Source organism: Mustela nivalis (genome assembly GCF_964662115.1).
Source record: "Mustela nivalis genome assembly, chromosome: 7".
Lineage (NCBI taxonomy): Eukaryota > Metazoa > Chordata > Mammalia > Carnivora > Mustelidae > Mustela > Mustela nivalis.
Window position 1 is genome coordinate 127,036,385 of NC_139026.1, and position 15,631 is coordinate 127,052,015.

At 44.0% G+C, this 15,631-nt stretch overlaps 1 protein-coding gene across 6 annotated transcripts in view; it reads left to right on the forward strand.

The window, feature by feature from the left end:
* The first annotated feature begins 308 nt into the window (after positions 1–308).
* CACNB2 (calcium voltage-gated channel auxiliary subunit beta 2) overlaps positions 309–15,631 on the forward strand; it is a 385,488-nt gene continuing 370,165 nt past the window's right edge. For 3 of the 6 annotated variants that reach the window (XM_082742043.1, XM_082742051.1, XM_082742050.1), the window contains exons 1-2: positions 309–1,112; positions 9,870–9,962. In XM_082742043.1, the coding sequence (XP_082598169.1) occupies positions 993–1,112; positions 9,870–9,962 (213 nt within the window). In that variant the 5' untranslated portion in view covers positions 309–992. Of the gene's footprint in view, positions 1,504–9,869; positions 9,963–15,631 lie in introns of all 6 variants that reach the window. The other 3 variants (XM_082742054.1, XM_082742046.1, XM_082742056.1) reach the window with 1 other exon arrangement.

The following is a 15,631-nucleotide window of genomic DNA, read 5'->3' on the forward strand; positions in this document are numbered from 1 at the left end:
ACTCTCATGACCAAGAATTCGGGATAGTAAAATAGTGCTTATTCTGCCCAAAACGTGCCAGGAAGACTTCTCCACTTTGCAGAAAAAGCGCACTCCAAAAGCAGCGCTGTTTGGCCAGGAGTCAGGAGGAAGACAGGAGGAGACAGGAGTCAGGAAGGAAGAACTTCGGGCTGGGGCTGGGAAGTGGTGCTTTGGGACCTAGCGGAGGAGGCCAGCTGCCCATGCTCGGGTCCTCAGCCCCGCGACTTTTCTACCCACCCCCCACCCCCCGCCCCCGTCACTGCCACCGTCAAGTGCCTTCCCGGGCTCACGGGCTGCCCCGGCAGACGCCCGCGCCCCGGGGCCGCCAGAGGCCTCCGCGGACCCCAGGAGTCCAGTTCAGGAGTGGAGCCCGGGCGCTCTCCGCCGCTCCCGCCCCTCTCCCGCCCGCGGGCTGCCAGGCTGCCCGCGAGGTGGCTGCGGAGCCGGGGGAGCCGGGGGAGCCGAGCCCGGCAGCCCGAGCGAGGAAGCTCCCGGGCGCAAGGCCTCGCTTTCGTGGCTTTGAAAACTTTCCAGCGCGCGTGCCACGGAGACGCGCAGCGGCTGGGCCGGAGCCCACGCGGCCCGCGCCTCCCGCGGGGAACTTTTCGGCGCTCGGCTGCCTTGTCACTCTCGCTTTCCGACGCGCCTCCCCCTGGGCTCGCGCTCCCCGAGCGCCCTCCCTCCCTCCCGGCGAGGACCTTCCCGGCGCCCGCGGCTCCCGTCCCCGTGTCGTCGCCGCCGCTCGGCGCTCGCCCTGCCCGGCCGCCCGGCCGCGAGCCCGCCCCGCCGCCGCCGCCCCGCGTCTCGCTTTTCAAAATGGCCCGGCCCCGTCCCGCGCCCTGAGAGCGGCGAGCGCGGCGCCGAGCCCCGGGCAGCCCCCGGAGCGGGCAGCGGGCGGCGGGGGGCGGGGGAGGGGAGGAGGAGACCCGCCGCGAGGGGCTGACTGCTCGCTGCCAGCCGACTTTTCGCCAATGGTCCAAAGCGACATGTCCAAGTCGCCTCCCACAGCGGCGGCGGCGGTGGCGCAGGAGATCCCGATGGAACTGCTGGAGAACGCGGCTCCCGCGGGGGCGCTCGGAGCGGCCGCACAGGTAGCGAGAGCGCCGCGCCTTCTCCTTTCTTTGTGAGCCGCCGGGGCGCCGACCGCCCGCTCTCCCGCCGCCTCCTCCGCTAGGATCCCCCGCCTGGCCGCTCCCTGCCGCCCGGGTCGCCTCCGCCACCCCCTCTCCCTTCGCCCTTTGCCACCCGCTTCTCCTCTCCTGGCGCTGGGGACCCTGCCCCTTCTCGCCTGTCCCCCCTGGCTCTTCCGCGGCTTCCATTTTTCTCGGCTTCCGAAAAGCGAGTGGGAAGGGGCGGGGGAGACCTCCGGGTCTTCAGAGGCTGCTGCCCCCGGGGCTGCTCGGTCAGCCCTCCTCGCCCCTTCCCGGGAGAGGCACATGGAGAGACATGAACCAGGCGAGCGGACTGGACCTGCTCAAGATCGTGAGTCCGGGTGGGCGGGAGGGGCTCGGCTCCCCGCGGCTCTGGCTCGGGCTCCGACGCCGACCCTTCCGGGCGAGCTCGGAGCTGCGGTGGGAAGGGGCGAGGCAGGGGGTGGGGGTGGGGGCAGGGGGACGTTGGGGGGGGGGAGGGGGCTTCGGGCCGGGTCTCCGGGCGCAGCCCTGCCCCACCCCCACCCCCCGCACCTGGCTAGTTCTGCCTCCTTGACAGCTCAGCTCCCCTCGCGCCGCTGGCCACCGTTTCCCCGCGCCCCTCCTCGTTTCTTTCTCTTAAAGCCAGTTGGGGACGCGAAAAGTTTTTATTTTTCCATTTCCCCTGAAATGCTGGCCCTTCCAGGGAGCTTCAGGACCACCTTCCTCTCCGATGAGGATGAGCGGTTTCTGGAAAAATTCCGGTTTGCAGCTCAGTTGTGAAATCGGAGATGTCAGTTGTAGGCGTTGGGCAATGATAAGGTGGTGGCTTTTACGTAAGGCTTTGGCAGGTACAGTTTGGATTACAGACACCTCCAGGTCTCGGCGGTGAGGAGTCTCTCAACTTTTATCCTAGCAGGGAAATGACTGAAGACTCCTAGCTGTGGGGCCGCTTGTCGAGTGCCGGGAAGAGGTTAGGGTTCTATTTCAAGCCTTATTTTGGGGAAATAACTCTTTGCTTAGCGATATGGGCTTGCTGATTTCAAGCCTACGTTTGCTAGATGTGTAAATGTGATGGTGACATATACCTATATTTACAAAAACCTTATAAATGTGGAGCTTTAGTGAACTTTCTTTAACCATTGGGGAAATAACCTTGCTAACTTAAAACACATAATTCACTTTGATTTGAGATGGAGGAAAATGTAGAAACCAAGAAGTCTTGTAATGAGAAACCCATTTCTTTCATAAGGGTAGGACAGCTAGCTTTTTAGTCGGCCTTGGGCTGTTCCGCTGCTGAACCAGAGGGGGGACCTGTAACTAATCACCTACATTTCCATCTAGTTTCTGCCAGGGGACCTGAATTCTTACCAACACATGTCACATTTGTTCTAGGCTCCTGATTTTATCTAGACACTTAATCAGGTTAGATGAGAGTGAGAAATGTACTCAGAGAACTCTGTTATTCCAGGGTGAAGGTCTTGAATTTTGATAAAAGAAAGGACTCTCTTAGACACCCCCCCCTTTTTTTTCTTTGAACTCCCTTCAGGGATTTTTCTTTTCTTTTCTTTTCTTTTCTTTTTTTAAGTTTATTCTTGTGATAAAAAGAGGTCTTGGATTTCTGGAGATCAAAGTTGAGGCTGACCGAAAGCATGACTGCATTTAGATAAGAAATACTAAATTCACTCAGTGATTTACGTCGTTAAATGTAAGTCAACAAGTATTTGTTGTTAACTGCAAGGTGGAAATGATTCAGATGTGAGGAGACGCCACTGCTGTCTTCAGAGAACGGATATTCTAGTAGCTGCCAGTGTGACGCCTGTATGACAATTGTCTGGTAGAGGACTGTAAAAGAAGTACTGAATCTTGCTTTCCAAGGAGGAAGGATCACAGAAATTCTATGCGGAGTAATCCTTAAGGGCTTCATAGAAGAGGTGGCTTTTGAGAAGAGAGTCCAAGGATGGGTGAGATTTGACCAGAGATTGTCAGAGAGATGGTGGGACACATACAGGAAGTAAAGTCACAGAAGTTATAAGTCTTATCACATATTTTCATGTGTAGCTTGAAGAGAGTACGGAATGGTACAGAGCCGGCATAGTTAGACGTAAGACTCACAAGGCAGTTTGAGGCCACATCTTGGAAGCGTTGGAACCAGCGGTGTAAGGAATGATGGAGAACCGCGGAAGGGGTTCAGCCAAGGAGTTGCATAACCGCTCATTCAGAAGATTTACCTGGGAATATTCTGGAAGGTATTTTAGAGTTGTCCAGAAGTGGAGCTACCAGACAGGAGATTGGTGAAACAGTTTGGATAATCTGAGGGACAGGAAAGAAAATGGAGATGACAGACCCATGCATGGGACATTTCAAAAGACTCAATGTGCAGGACTAAGGAAGTAAGTGTAGAAATACACGAGAGACAGGAAAAGGGGAGGAAAGGCTATTATATGCAGGTTAGAGGTATAAATATTCAACTACATCCCCATCTATCTCTTTGCTTTTTCTACCTTCCAAAAATGAAAGCAGTTTTCTTTGAATTGTGTTTCTATTACCTCGATTATGTGAGGGGAAACATGGCCATGTTTATTTTATATCTAATAAATCATGGCATCAAAGGGCTGTGAGAACTTGGCAAAGTCTCTAGTCCATCTCTCTGGGCAGGACAGGACAGCAGTAAAGCCCCCAGAAAAGGCGGGGGAGGGGTCCAGCTCAGGAGCAGCCCCTTTTGCTGATACTGATACTTAGAAATGGAATTTTCACTTGCAAATGGTGTCTCTAAGCAATCTTTGCTTTAAAGAACGCTTTCTGTCTTACCTCTGGATTTTATTCCAAGTTCTGTTTGAACAAAGCAAAAGATGTAGATTCCCAGACTGCCCATTTTTCCTTTTTTACGTTAATTAATTCTGCCTACGGATGGGGCACCCTCCTACATTCCAACCCTTTCCCTCCAGCACACTGCCATAAACAACACGACTATTATTTCTTACGTGAGAGCCGAGTTGGCAACCCTAACTACAAATCCTGGTAAGTTCTGATTCAAGCAGATTGCATCGCTTTTTAGGGGGCCTGCTGAACAGCTTCAGTGCAAACTTGGACATGGTCTACTTCCAAAGTCATGGCGCTAATTACGTATTCTCCCTCCAAAGCTCCAAATCTGCTTTGTCCACTCCTGGAGCCACTAGCCACACGTAGCTCTAACTGAGATGTGCCGTACATATAAAATACACACCAGATTTCAGGGACTCGGTATGAAATAAAGAATACACATTAATCTTTCTTACACTGGCGACAGGTGGCTGTGATAACGTTTTGGGTATATTGGTTTCAATAAGTTGTATCACTGCAATTAGTTTCACTTGTTGCTGCTTCCCAGTTTCGTATGGCTACTAGAAAATTTCAATGACATGTGGCTTGGCTTACATTTCTGCTGGACAGCGGTAGTCTAAAATACGGCACTGGTAATTCTCTGGGGAGTGGAATTGATGGTGTAGGGAGGCGGTGTGGACGGGAAGCCGGTGGGAGGGGTTGAGAGTAGGATGGAGACACCGGAGGAGACGGAGAAGAAACAAAGCAGTATCCCAGCACGTTAGGCCTGAAAGAGGTTGTGAGCAGCACCGCTAGGCACACCTGAAAATGAACAGACAGTAACCAGAGGTCCTGTTTGCTTTGCTCCTAGCAACAGAACCCAGCTGGTTCCACCCTGGCTGAGTTTGCCAGATGCTTTTCAAGCATGTCGTAGTAACACAGCCTGGTAATGGCAACATCTTGAATCACTGCAGCAAGGAGCTTTATCTAAAGAGAGCAGCAGCGGTCCTCCTGTGGCTCTTGAGCCGTGTGGGTATGGTTTTCCAGAAACACTTGGACAGCCGAAGTACAGCTCGGTCTTCCGCAGTCTGCCAACATAATGATCGTGGGTCTTGTGTTTTGTGTTTTCCTGGAACGTTCGTTGCTGACCCCCATGGCTTTCCTCTTGAATGGTATTTTTGTTCTGGTGTTGCATGGGAGAAATTTTAAAACATGCCAGTCAGAATTTCTGAGTGTGTTTTAAGAACGTGAAATATAATAACTGATTGAGTGATGTGGGGTTCGGTTGGTCTGGTAGATCTCATGGCTCTTTTCTTTTTGTCTTTCCTGGAGCGGAAAGGCTTAGTCTACCTGTTGCTGGATTTAATTCCATTGAATTAACACACTTATGAAGCCTTGGTCCTTTCAAGAAAAGCTGAGCAAAATGTGTTAACCCCGTAGGGGGCGGTGGCACTGTTTAATTTCACAGTGACAAGGAGTTACAATTAGTTATGCCACCACCACAAGTAACAAAGTCTGTCTCAGAGTTCTTTCTAGGCCTGCCTAGAGGCAGCTTATGAAGAGGGCGAAGTTCTCCTGCCCTCCCACTAGACATTGTTTCCCAGCCTTGTCCCTCCTTCCTTCTCTACCTCCAGACCCCGCAAAAGATCTTTTTATGCTGCCTCTTGCTTCCTTTTTGCTTTTGTGCAAACTGATCCATATTGACAAGAACTGATGTCCTACCTCCCCTCTTCTAGAGAGGTAATCTCAATTACTTCACTCCAAGTAAAGGATCTTGACAATCCCGTTCAGACTGAACTGTCAGTAAATGAGGAGAATGAATGTCTGATTTCTCTCTGGATCATTCTGGCTGCGTTTGTCCCCAACTCAAAGGGATAAATATCAATGAATGCTAATCGAGAGGGATGCAAACTAATTTCAGGTATCAGCATTATGCTTATGGGGAGCAATATGTAGGGAAGAGACCGTCACCTTATCTATCATCCACAGAAGCAGCGTCATACTTCAAGCTGTCCCCAGGGTCTGCCAAACCAACTTTGTGTGCATGGGTGGGCTCAAATCTCCAACTGACTGGCAACTTCCAAAATTAACTACTATGGTCCATTTCAACTAGACAGAAATTAGATTTCAATTACCTGTGAAATATAAACATTTATTTGCTGATTTGAAAACTACACTCCAGTTTCAAAAATTATTTGGTAACAAGGAGGACATTCATTTACATGAAGCTGATACTTACCATCCTGAGGAATTATCATTTTAATAAGTCATTTATATATTTGTGGAAATTTCTTAAATTTTTGTTGTTGTTTCTGAAATCTGATGTAGCTTGGTTGATGTTGTAGGAGAAGTAAAAGAATTTCGGTTTACGGTTTTCTTTTTCTCCTTTCTGCTATGGTGACATAATTTGTTTTCATGAGGTTTCGTGTAACTAATAGGAAATGAATAGAAATTAGTGGCTTTTCAGACTGTGCTCCCAGAAGGACTTAGGGGTTCTGCATGTGTCAGGGAGAGTATTATGGGATGTACTTTACGCTACGGCCAAACCCAAACTCCCTTTCTCTTCTGCCTTTTACTTCCTGAAATCTGGGCGACTCTGATTGTGAACCATTTCACGTATTGGGTGTTTATATATTTAGTGTTGCTAAAAAAAAAAAAATTTTTGGAAAAACAATTGGTCCTAAAAGAGGCTACATTTGAAGCAGCCCCTGAACTAAGAAAACTATACTTCTTTTCCAAATTGAGTCAAGTAAATATTTGAATAATTAATCTTTCCTGTCTCTCTCCATTTTGAGATTTGGCCTTTACTTTTTCTTTCTTTCTTTCTTTCCTTTTTTTTTTTTTTTTATAAATTCCTGCAGATGAAACACTCTAGTCCTCGTTTTCAAGGATTTAAAGTAACTAAATAAAAGTAATTCTAGCAAGATGGACTTAATTTTAAATATGCATTGGATCAAAGGGAACTTTGTTTTATAATGGTAGTATAAATTTTCACTAACATTTTTAAAAAATACATTGAAATGGACTGTATTAGCTTTCCAAAAGTTGCTTTAATTTTTTTCCCTTGATCTTGGATATTGTTATAAAAAACAATAAAGATTAACAAGGAAACTATGGAAGAGAAATAACTGCTCAAATTCATAAGAGAACAGAAAAGAGGTATCATTAAGCGTATCTATTTTAGCTTTTAATATATGTAATACATAATTAATAAGGATTTGCTATGACACTATTAAGACATGAACAAGTTAATACTTTAAATAAAGAATTCCCCATAAATTTAAGTGATTAAAGGACAATACAGTTTTTTCAAAGTTATCACAAGTTTACACGGGATTCAGCCATAGTTGTGTGCCTGTGTGTGTGCAAACTGTGTGTTAGTACAGTTGAAAACTCTGATAATCCAACATATATACGTGGGTATATATTGACTAGGTAGCTAAGTGTATCCAAAGTAATACTTATGAATAGTATTCCTAGGGGCTTAGAAAAATGAACATACATTTAAAATGAAACACTTTTTAAATGTGTCTAATTTCTTGCAGAAAATTGTCTCCTGTAGGACTGAATGTCTGAAATTTTGTGTGGTTTTCACAGTGCCTGTTGTGCATTTGTGAACAGCCACGAAAAAGCTTACACACCAAAGCAGCAGAGTAATAAAATATATTTATCATGAAAAATCTGAAGCAAAAGACAGTGATAGAATTTCATATTCTCTTTCCACCCATTTCAAAATGGTATTGGAAAGACACATCACGATGGAGTAAGATTATATTTTATCTTCGTTCTTAAAGATAATCTATGCCTCTCATGAAGAAAAACAATGTGTTTTAAAAAAAGAAAGGAAAACAGCGTGTTTAACACAGGTTTGCCCCTCCCCCCCCATAAGAAACATGTTAGGCCTTAAAAAATTGCTTTCAAAGGTAATTAGTCTTTTCCCATGTTCAATAATATAAAAATATTTTTAATTTTAAAGAACTTTTCGTGCTTTATTTTTGTGTTTGTAGGCTTTGGAAGACACTTCTGTCCAAAACCTTTATATAATAATTGGAAAAGGAAGAACACTCTTGAAAGAATGTTATTTTTCAACAGTTTACTGAATAGTGTTTACATAAGTATAAAGAATAAGCTGCTAAGTGAGAAGAACCTTGTATGATACACTGTGAAAGCCCAGCCTAGGTTGTCTTTCCTTTTATGAACTTGAGAGTTAATTAAATGCCATGGAAACACATTTGTATTATATAAATCCCGTAGATACTTGAAAGAGAACAAACGTGGTTAAGAAAAATTTTTGCTTTAAGATTGTACTACCCTCTCACTGATTGCAAAGTCATCTAAGTTACTCATAACACAAATGTTCGTAATAGATCTTAGTTTGCCTAAGTACTACGTATACCGTAGTTTATAAGATATTTCTTTTTTTTAATGAAAACCATCTGTGTGTATCAAATAGAACAAAGTAGTATTTTCAAAACCTGGACTCTGCAATTTACTCGGCAATTTAAAAAAAAGTTAACTTTTGTAAATGCTGATAATCTCATGAAGTCTCTTTGAACCTAAGCATTCTTAGCATGTTACGTCCTTCACCCCAGCTTTACCCGACTCTTCCAATCTGTACGTGGATATTACTTTTAAAAATATCATTCTGAGCCCTTATCATTTACTAGGTCTTACACTAAATGCTATGAATCTGTTATTTCGTTTAATTCCTAAACCTGTGAAGTAAGTAGCAGTATGCCTTTTGAAGGATGAGAAGACTGGTGTTGGGAGCAGTTAAGACATTCGCTCACAGTCTGCAATGGCAGGAGTCCAGCCTATTTGCTTTGCACCTAAAGGCACAGTTTTGAGCTATTATTCAATTATATGTTAATGGCCAGTATTTGCAACAACTTTACCTATGCTTGCCATTAAACAGAGATTGATGCATTGTTTGTTCTTAGAGCTCTGAGTGTAGATAAATAATAATAGAAAAAGTAAGTTCATTCGCATAGGTTCATGCTTGGCTCTATCCTGGTATGGAAGCAAACGGTCTTGCTCTTAACCTCCTGTTCTTAAATGCTTGTCTTCTTATTGCTATTTTCCTAAAAAATTACCTATTTATCTAATTATTCTATAAAATTTTATTCTATGAAATTTATTTTTCTCGCATTCTCAGTAAAATCACGAAGTGATTTTGATTTTCCTATCACATGCAAACATTGCCACAATGGGCCCGACATTTTTATAAGGCATTTCAATGTCATCCAGTTCATGACCACTTACAGAAGAAGCCTTTCACCACTTCTGAAGCCGTTTCTAGATCCATTCGGTCAGGGGAGGAATTGGTACCATGTTTTCATTCATGTTCCATGTAGACGCGTGTGTGTGTTGTGTATGTGTGTGTGTGTGTGTATTTCAAGGTAATCAGAATTCATATTATACAGTGTTCTTCGGCTACCATATAGTTCTACAAGTAGCTGTGGGATTACAAATTAAAACATGAAAAAAAGCAAAAATGGAGGCCCAGTGGCACTGGAAATGGCATCTCAGGGCAGGCAAGACTGTTGCCTTCATGCTGTCCAAGAGGCTTGGACTCATGATCTTTTCTCTCTCCTTACAGCTGCAGCTCTGTGCTCTCCTGCCCTGAAATCCTTGCTTTTAAATGTTTTCTCTTTGGTGGCTTTGCCTCTTGACGCCCCATATGCGAACAGATAACATAATTTGTTTTAATTCAAGAATTATTAAATGCTTTGTCTAGAAACCTCTTCTCCCTATTAACTCACTGTTCTTGAAATAAGTACTTGTGATTCCAGCAATAATAATTTTCAAACAATGCCCATCTGATGGCAATTTATAATTTGTTTTGGTTTTTGACTTCTTCCTAGCAGTAGGCCTAGATTTCTCATTTGCCTTTTTTTTTTTCTTTTTTTTTTGCAGTCATATGGGAAAGGAGCTAGAAGGAAAAACAGATTTAAAGGATCCGATGGGAGCACTTCCTCTGACACTACCTCAAATAGTTTTGTTCGTCAGGTAAGAGAGCTTTTAAAATTTCTGTTCTGGAGAAGTATATTCAAATGAATTTTGTTGGTTTTGTTTTGTTTTGTTTTGAAGGTGATTTTATACCATTATCCTTAAGACTTATATGGTGTTATACTTCTAGTTGAAGTGAAAATTGTGCCGTTTCATGTGATAATTAAAATATTTAAATTTTAAGTGAGACTGTGCAATAATTACAACCTTTCCTGGCAAGTTGGTCTTGCCAGGAAGAAGGACTTCTTCTTAACAAAATAAGGGAACTCCAGCAGAAATGATTACAGATTTGGAGGTTTTCTTCGGCTGCGGAACAGGGCATCTCAGTGGGTATCTGTGTGGCCAGCTATGAAATCGAAATACTGGTGTTCCTCTCGCTTTTTCTTTTTCCCTCTCAGAGTTCAGGCTGTCAAAGAGGAAATCGTGTTTCGTCTTGGAATGTTTGAAGCTACTAAGGTTAAATAAAGCGTGTATTATCTTTGAGGAATAATTTAAACTGCCTTTGGAGACGTAGCCTTTATGCCAGGTACCAGGCAGTGTAGTCCTGGGCAGCAGTTTCCAGCCGTCCCCCAAAAAGTCAGCATGAGCGCTTTCCGCATAGGAACATTTGTATGTGCTAACAGAAGGGACCGGAACCCCCAGAGCAAGAGCACAGGCAGCCCGATGACTGAGGACAATAGGTTGTGCTCTAGACTTAAGTTTCTTCAGGTGTAGGTGTGTATCTTCATCGAACATTTCTCGGTGGGGAAGGAATTGCACAGGACAGCGCTAGACAGAACCTGATTCCACGGCCCAAGTTCCCCCAGTTTTTGGCTCTTGTGCTCAGGAGTAATTTGTCGGTGACAGCTTGCTCCCCAGACCCTGGAGGTCCACCAGAAAAACTGCTCCATTCTTTTGGTTGCCAACTCTCCCCATTGCTTCTGGCGTTCCCTGCTCCCACAACTCTCCCCCACAGTTAGTTAGTAGCTTAAATGTCTATACCTGCTGCACCAGCAGCCATTCTGCTCTTGGCTGGTTGCCCCTTTCTTCCCCTGTCCTGACAAAGACCAAGGATGGGCCCTCCTGGGTCTCGCCTGTTCCCACCTTGCAATGTCAGGAATGCCAAAGGCATGTCTGAGTAACTGACACGCAACTGGAAAAATCTTGGTTCAGGTCCGTGCCAATGAAGAATTGCTTCAGTGACAGGAAATTAGAAAGAGAGTTGGTTAAGAAAGAATGGAGCTCTTTTGCTAAGAAACATTCAGAAAGAGAAAAGGTGGAGCCAAGCATGGCCCAGCCCTGGAGCTATGTTTTACTGGTGTCAGAAGGAGCCAGGAAGGGTAGCAGAGGAGCCAAAGGTGTGTGCGTTGGCCTGATGTCATGGTGGGCAGAACTGGGGCGTCATGGTCCTGAGAATGAATGAAGGATCTTGAGAAATAGCTTCAGGGAGTCAGTTAAAGGAAAGTTACCCAAGGCCTTTTCCATGTCAAGCATCCATATTTATTCTGCCTCTGGGACAAGGAGATTGAACCAGAGGAGTGAGAATCCACGGCCGTGAGTCATCATCTCAGGGCCAGCACTGGAGGACCCGAAGCAGAAAAGAATAAGCTTCTTAGGACCCAGAGTAGCTGCGGCACAGCCACACAGAATGAGAGGCAGCTTGTCGAGATTATGTGGAAAGAAAAACTGATGTTTCGAGTGGGCAAGAGATTGTGAATAGAAATTAATCATACAGAGCCCGTGATGGCCCAGTTTAGCTCTGTAACGATGTCCTTCCAAGACAGTCGCTGGACTTCATGTTCCAGTCGTCTCTTTGGCTGTGAATTCCCCTTTTATGGTGTTTTGAGAGCTTAATGCATTACGTTCATTCGTTCAGGAGTGATTGCCGCCCTGCATGTAAGTTACCTGGAATTTCTTTTTTGTCATGATAGCTTCCTATTGGCTTTGTGTTCTCTGGGTGTGAGATTCTGTGCTTGAAACACAATTACAAATAATAAAGAGGGGGGCACCTGGGTGGCTCAGCTGGTTAAGCGTCTGTCTTTGGTTGGGGCCCTGATCAGGAGATAGCCTGCTTCTCCCTCTGCCCCTTCCCCCCACTCCTGCTCTCTCTCTCGGGTGCTCTCTCTCTCTCTCAAATGAATAATTAAAAAAAAAAACTTCAATAAAAAATAATGAGAGCTGTTAAACTACTTCCTGTACATTTAGATATATATTGCTAAAACATATGTGAGCATTTAAGAAGACCAAAAAAAAAAAAGTCTATCCTAAAGGTCCATCTTCTGGAAATAAAGCCTGTGTCCTTGAATCTCAACAGAGTAAGGTGTTCCATATGGCATGGATTTGAGGTCATGATTACACAGGCTTGAGAACCCTGATGTACTAGCGTCTTTCTGTCACAGAAGGAAAACCAGTGTCTTTGGCAAGAATGCCGAGTCTAAAAACCATAGTTTTCCTTTGATAATTTAATCTCTATTTGTTTAAAGCAGCATTTGTATTTCATTGCTATTTGAAAATAAGCAGAAGCTACCTTTGCCAGAGCTAGATACATACTAGAAATGGCATCATCAGAGTGTCTCAAGAAGTATGTTGTGGATAATAGTGATAAGCATATGTTAGATTATTAAAAAATCTGGAAAAACATCGTTTAAGTATTTTCTTTTTATCATAAGTAGATGTTTTGTTAAACAAGTGACTCATGCCCGTGTATGTTACTTCCTTGTCTGTGGCTGGGGCGTATGTACAATTGATGTTGGAAAAGTAGTCCCTGTAAGTAGGATCCATTTAAAAATATCTTGCAGTTAGGTTACATTCCTGCCCTTGAATTAAAAATGGTTTCCATACAACTTTGAAACATTAGAATTATATTTTTTACAACTATATCATTTGTAAAGACTTTTAAGACTCTTTGGGAAGCACTGGGTACTTTAGAAAGCTTCAGAGGTTGAAAATGTGAAGATTTCATTAAAAAAAAAATTGAGAATTTAAAAAATAAATAACTGACAGAATATCATAGCACTTGTTATGAACAAAGTTGGAGGATCCCCAGATTCCTGTGCTGATTGTACTTGGAGGGTATGTATGGAGGCAGCAAAGTTAAATGAGCTCATAAGAGTGGGACCATTAATCCCTGTAGGACTGGTATCCTTGTAAGAGAGAGATACGAAGAATATGCACGCTCAGTTAAATAGCCGTGTGAGAGCATAGTGAGGAGATAGCCATCTGCAAGCCAAGGAGAGAGGTCTCGCCAGAAAGCCCACCCTGCCAGCTCTGTGATCAGAAAATTCCAGCCTCCAGAGCTGTGAGAAAATAAATTTCTGTTGGGTAAACCACCCAATCTGTGGTGTCTTTATGACAGCCGTAATAGACTAATACAGGCATATATATAAAACTGGGCTTGAAAACAGGCCTCTTTTAATTAATTTAGTTTCTTACTTTTAAAGTAAACATTCTTACCGATATGTAGCATATATGTCCTGAGATGCACAACTCATAAGTGGTTCATGAGATCTGAGATTTCATCAAGTAAGCACCTACGTCACTACCACCCAGATCAAGAAATCCGTACCCTCTGCCCCCTAGGCTCCCCGTTGTGACCCTTCTCAGTCATTTTTCTTCTCATGCCATAAGTTCTATGGGCTTGTTTTTAGAGTCTTGTGTAAACAGAATCATTTTATGCCTGAATTCTTTCACTCAGCCTTATGATTGTTGAGTGTATGTATGTTGTGTGTTGAGATAACTGGTGCGTCTTTTTTGCTGCACAGCATTCCATTATGTGAAGACACTGCTAATGTTTATCTCCCCTACTGTTGCTAGACGTTGGGTTATTTCCATCTGGGGTTATTGAGAGGAATGCTGCATTGTATAGTCCTACCTTTGGTGTGCATTTTTGGTATGGTTTTATGCGTTTCTGTTCCACAAATGGAGTGGAATGCTGGGTCCTACCTATGCATTTCTTTTTCCAAGATTTTATTTATTTGACAGAGAGAGATCACAAGTAGGCAGAGAGGCAGGCAGAGAGAGAGGAGGAAGCAGGCTCCCCGCCGAGCAGAGAGCTCAATGTGGGGCTCGATCCCAGGACACTGAGATCATGACCTGAGCGGAAAGCAGAGGCTTAACCCACAGAGCCACCGAGGTGGCCCATCTATGTATGTTTAACTTAAGCAAACACTGCAGTCTAGTGTTTCAGAGTGGTTGAACCAGTACGCATTCCCACAAGCAGTGGGAACAGTCTCAACTGTTTTGCGTCTTTGCCAACACTTGGTATTGTCAGTGTTTCTCATTTCAGTCATTCTTGTGACAGTGTAGTGGTAGCTCACTGTGGTATGAATATCCATTTCCCTGATAACTAAGTCACAATTTTCCTGTACCAGATTTTAGTCCTATGGCTATTTGATGAACATTATAACCATTTGTTGGAATATGTTGAAACCTATCGGAAAACATAGAACATGATCATGAAGACTATGAGGTAAAAGGGTGAGAGGCATTTTTTCCAAGGGTTTTGGTTTTTTCCAAACTTTTTATTGTGCATTTTTTAGCCATCATTTGTGTGTGGTTTTCTAACTCAAGTTATTTTATAAGAATCAGTAGTCTTAAGGAAAAGACACTTACCCATATGTTTCTGCTTCAGATCCTAAAGCAGGATAACAGGTGCTGTGACAGAATTTTTGTAATCATTGGTCAAGATTCCATTTTGTTAGTTGATCAGTTCACTGTAAGTTGATTAAGTAAGTAGTCTTCTGGTCCTTCACGACATCAACTTTTTTGATGTCCTAATATTTCAAAGTGGGGATTGGAGAGAAACGATGAGTACTTATTATTTACCTCAACACGGATGGAACTGGAGGGTGTTATGCTGGGCGAAATAAGTCAATCAGGAAAAGATAATTGTCATATGATTTCACTCATATGTGGAATATAAGAAACAGTGCAGAGGATCGTAGGGGAAGGGAGGGAATCTGAATGGGAAGTCATCAGAGAGGGAGGCAAGCTGTGAGAGACTCTTAACTAGGAAACAAACTGAGGGTTGCTGGAGGGGAGTTGGGGGAGGATAATTTGGTGATGTGATGAGCATTGGGTGTTATATGCAACTGATGCATTATTGAACTCTACATCCAAAACTAATGATGTACTATGTGTTGGCTAATTGAATTTAAAAAAAATTTTTAATGTGTATTGAAGGATGACTTCGCACCTGAGTGTCGTTAATTTCCCCCAGGACATTGGTTTTATGCTGGGGCTTGGGGGAGGGCCAGAGTCCTGATCAGTGCTGCAGTCTGGATGCTGTCCACAGGGGTAGGCTAGGTATGGTATATTATTGGTAGGGCTTTCCAGGGGCTCCAGGAAACAAGGTTGCTATGGCTTCTACTCTACATAAGCTTGCTGTCAAGTGATGGCCTAGCTCACTTTATAAACTACCTTTTTTTAAAAAAAGATTTCCTTTATTTATTTGAGAGAGAGAGAGATCACAAGTAGGCAGAGAGGCAGAGAGAGAGAGAGGGGGAAGCAGGTTCCCTGCTGAGAAGAGAGCTCGATATAGGGCTCAGTCCCAGGACCCTGAGATCATGACCTGAGCTGAAGGCAGAAGCTTAACCCACTGAGCCACCCAGGTGCCCCGGCCAATCTTACCTTATACATCATGCATTTCAAGGAAGAATTTGTCCTGCCTAAGGTTTCCTAAAACCATTAAT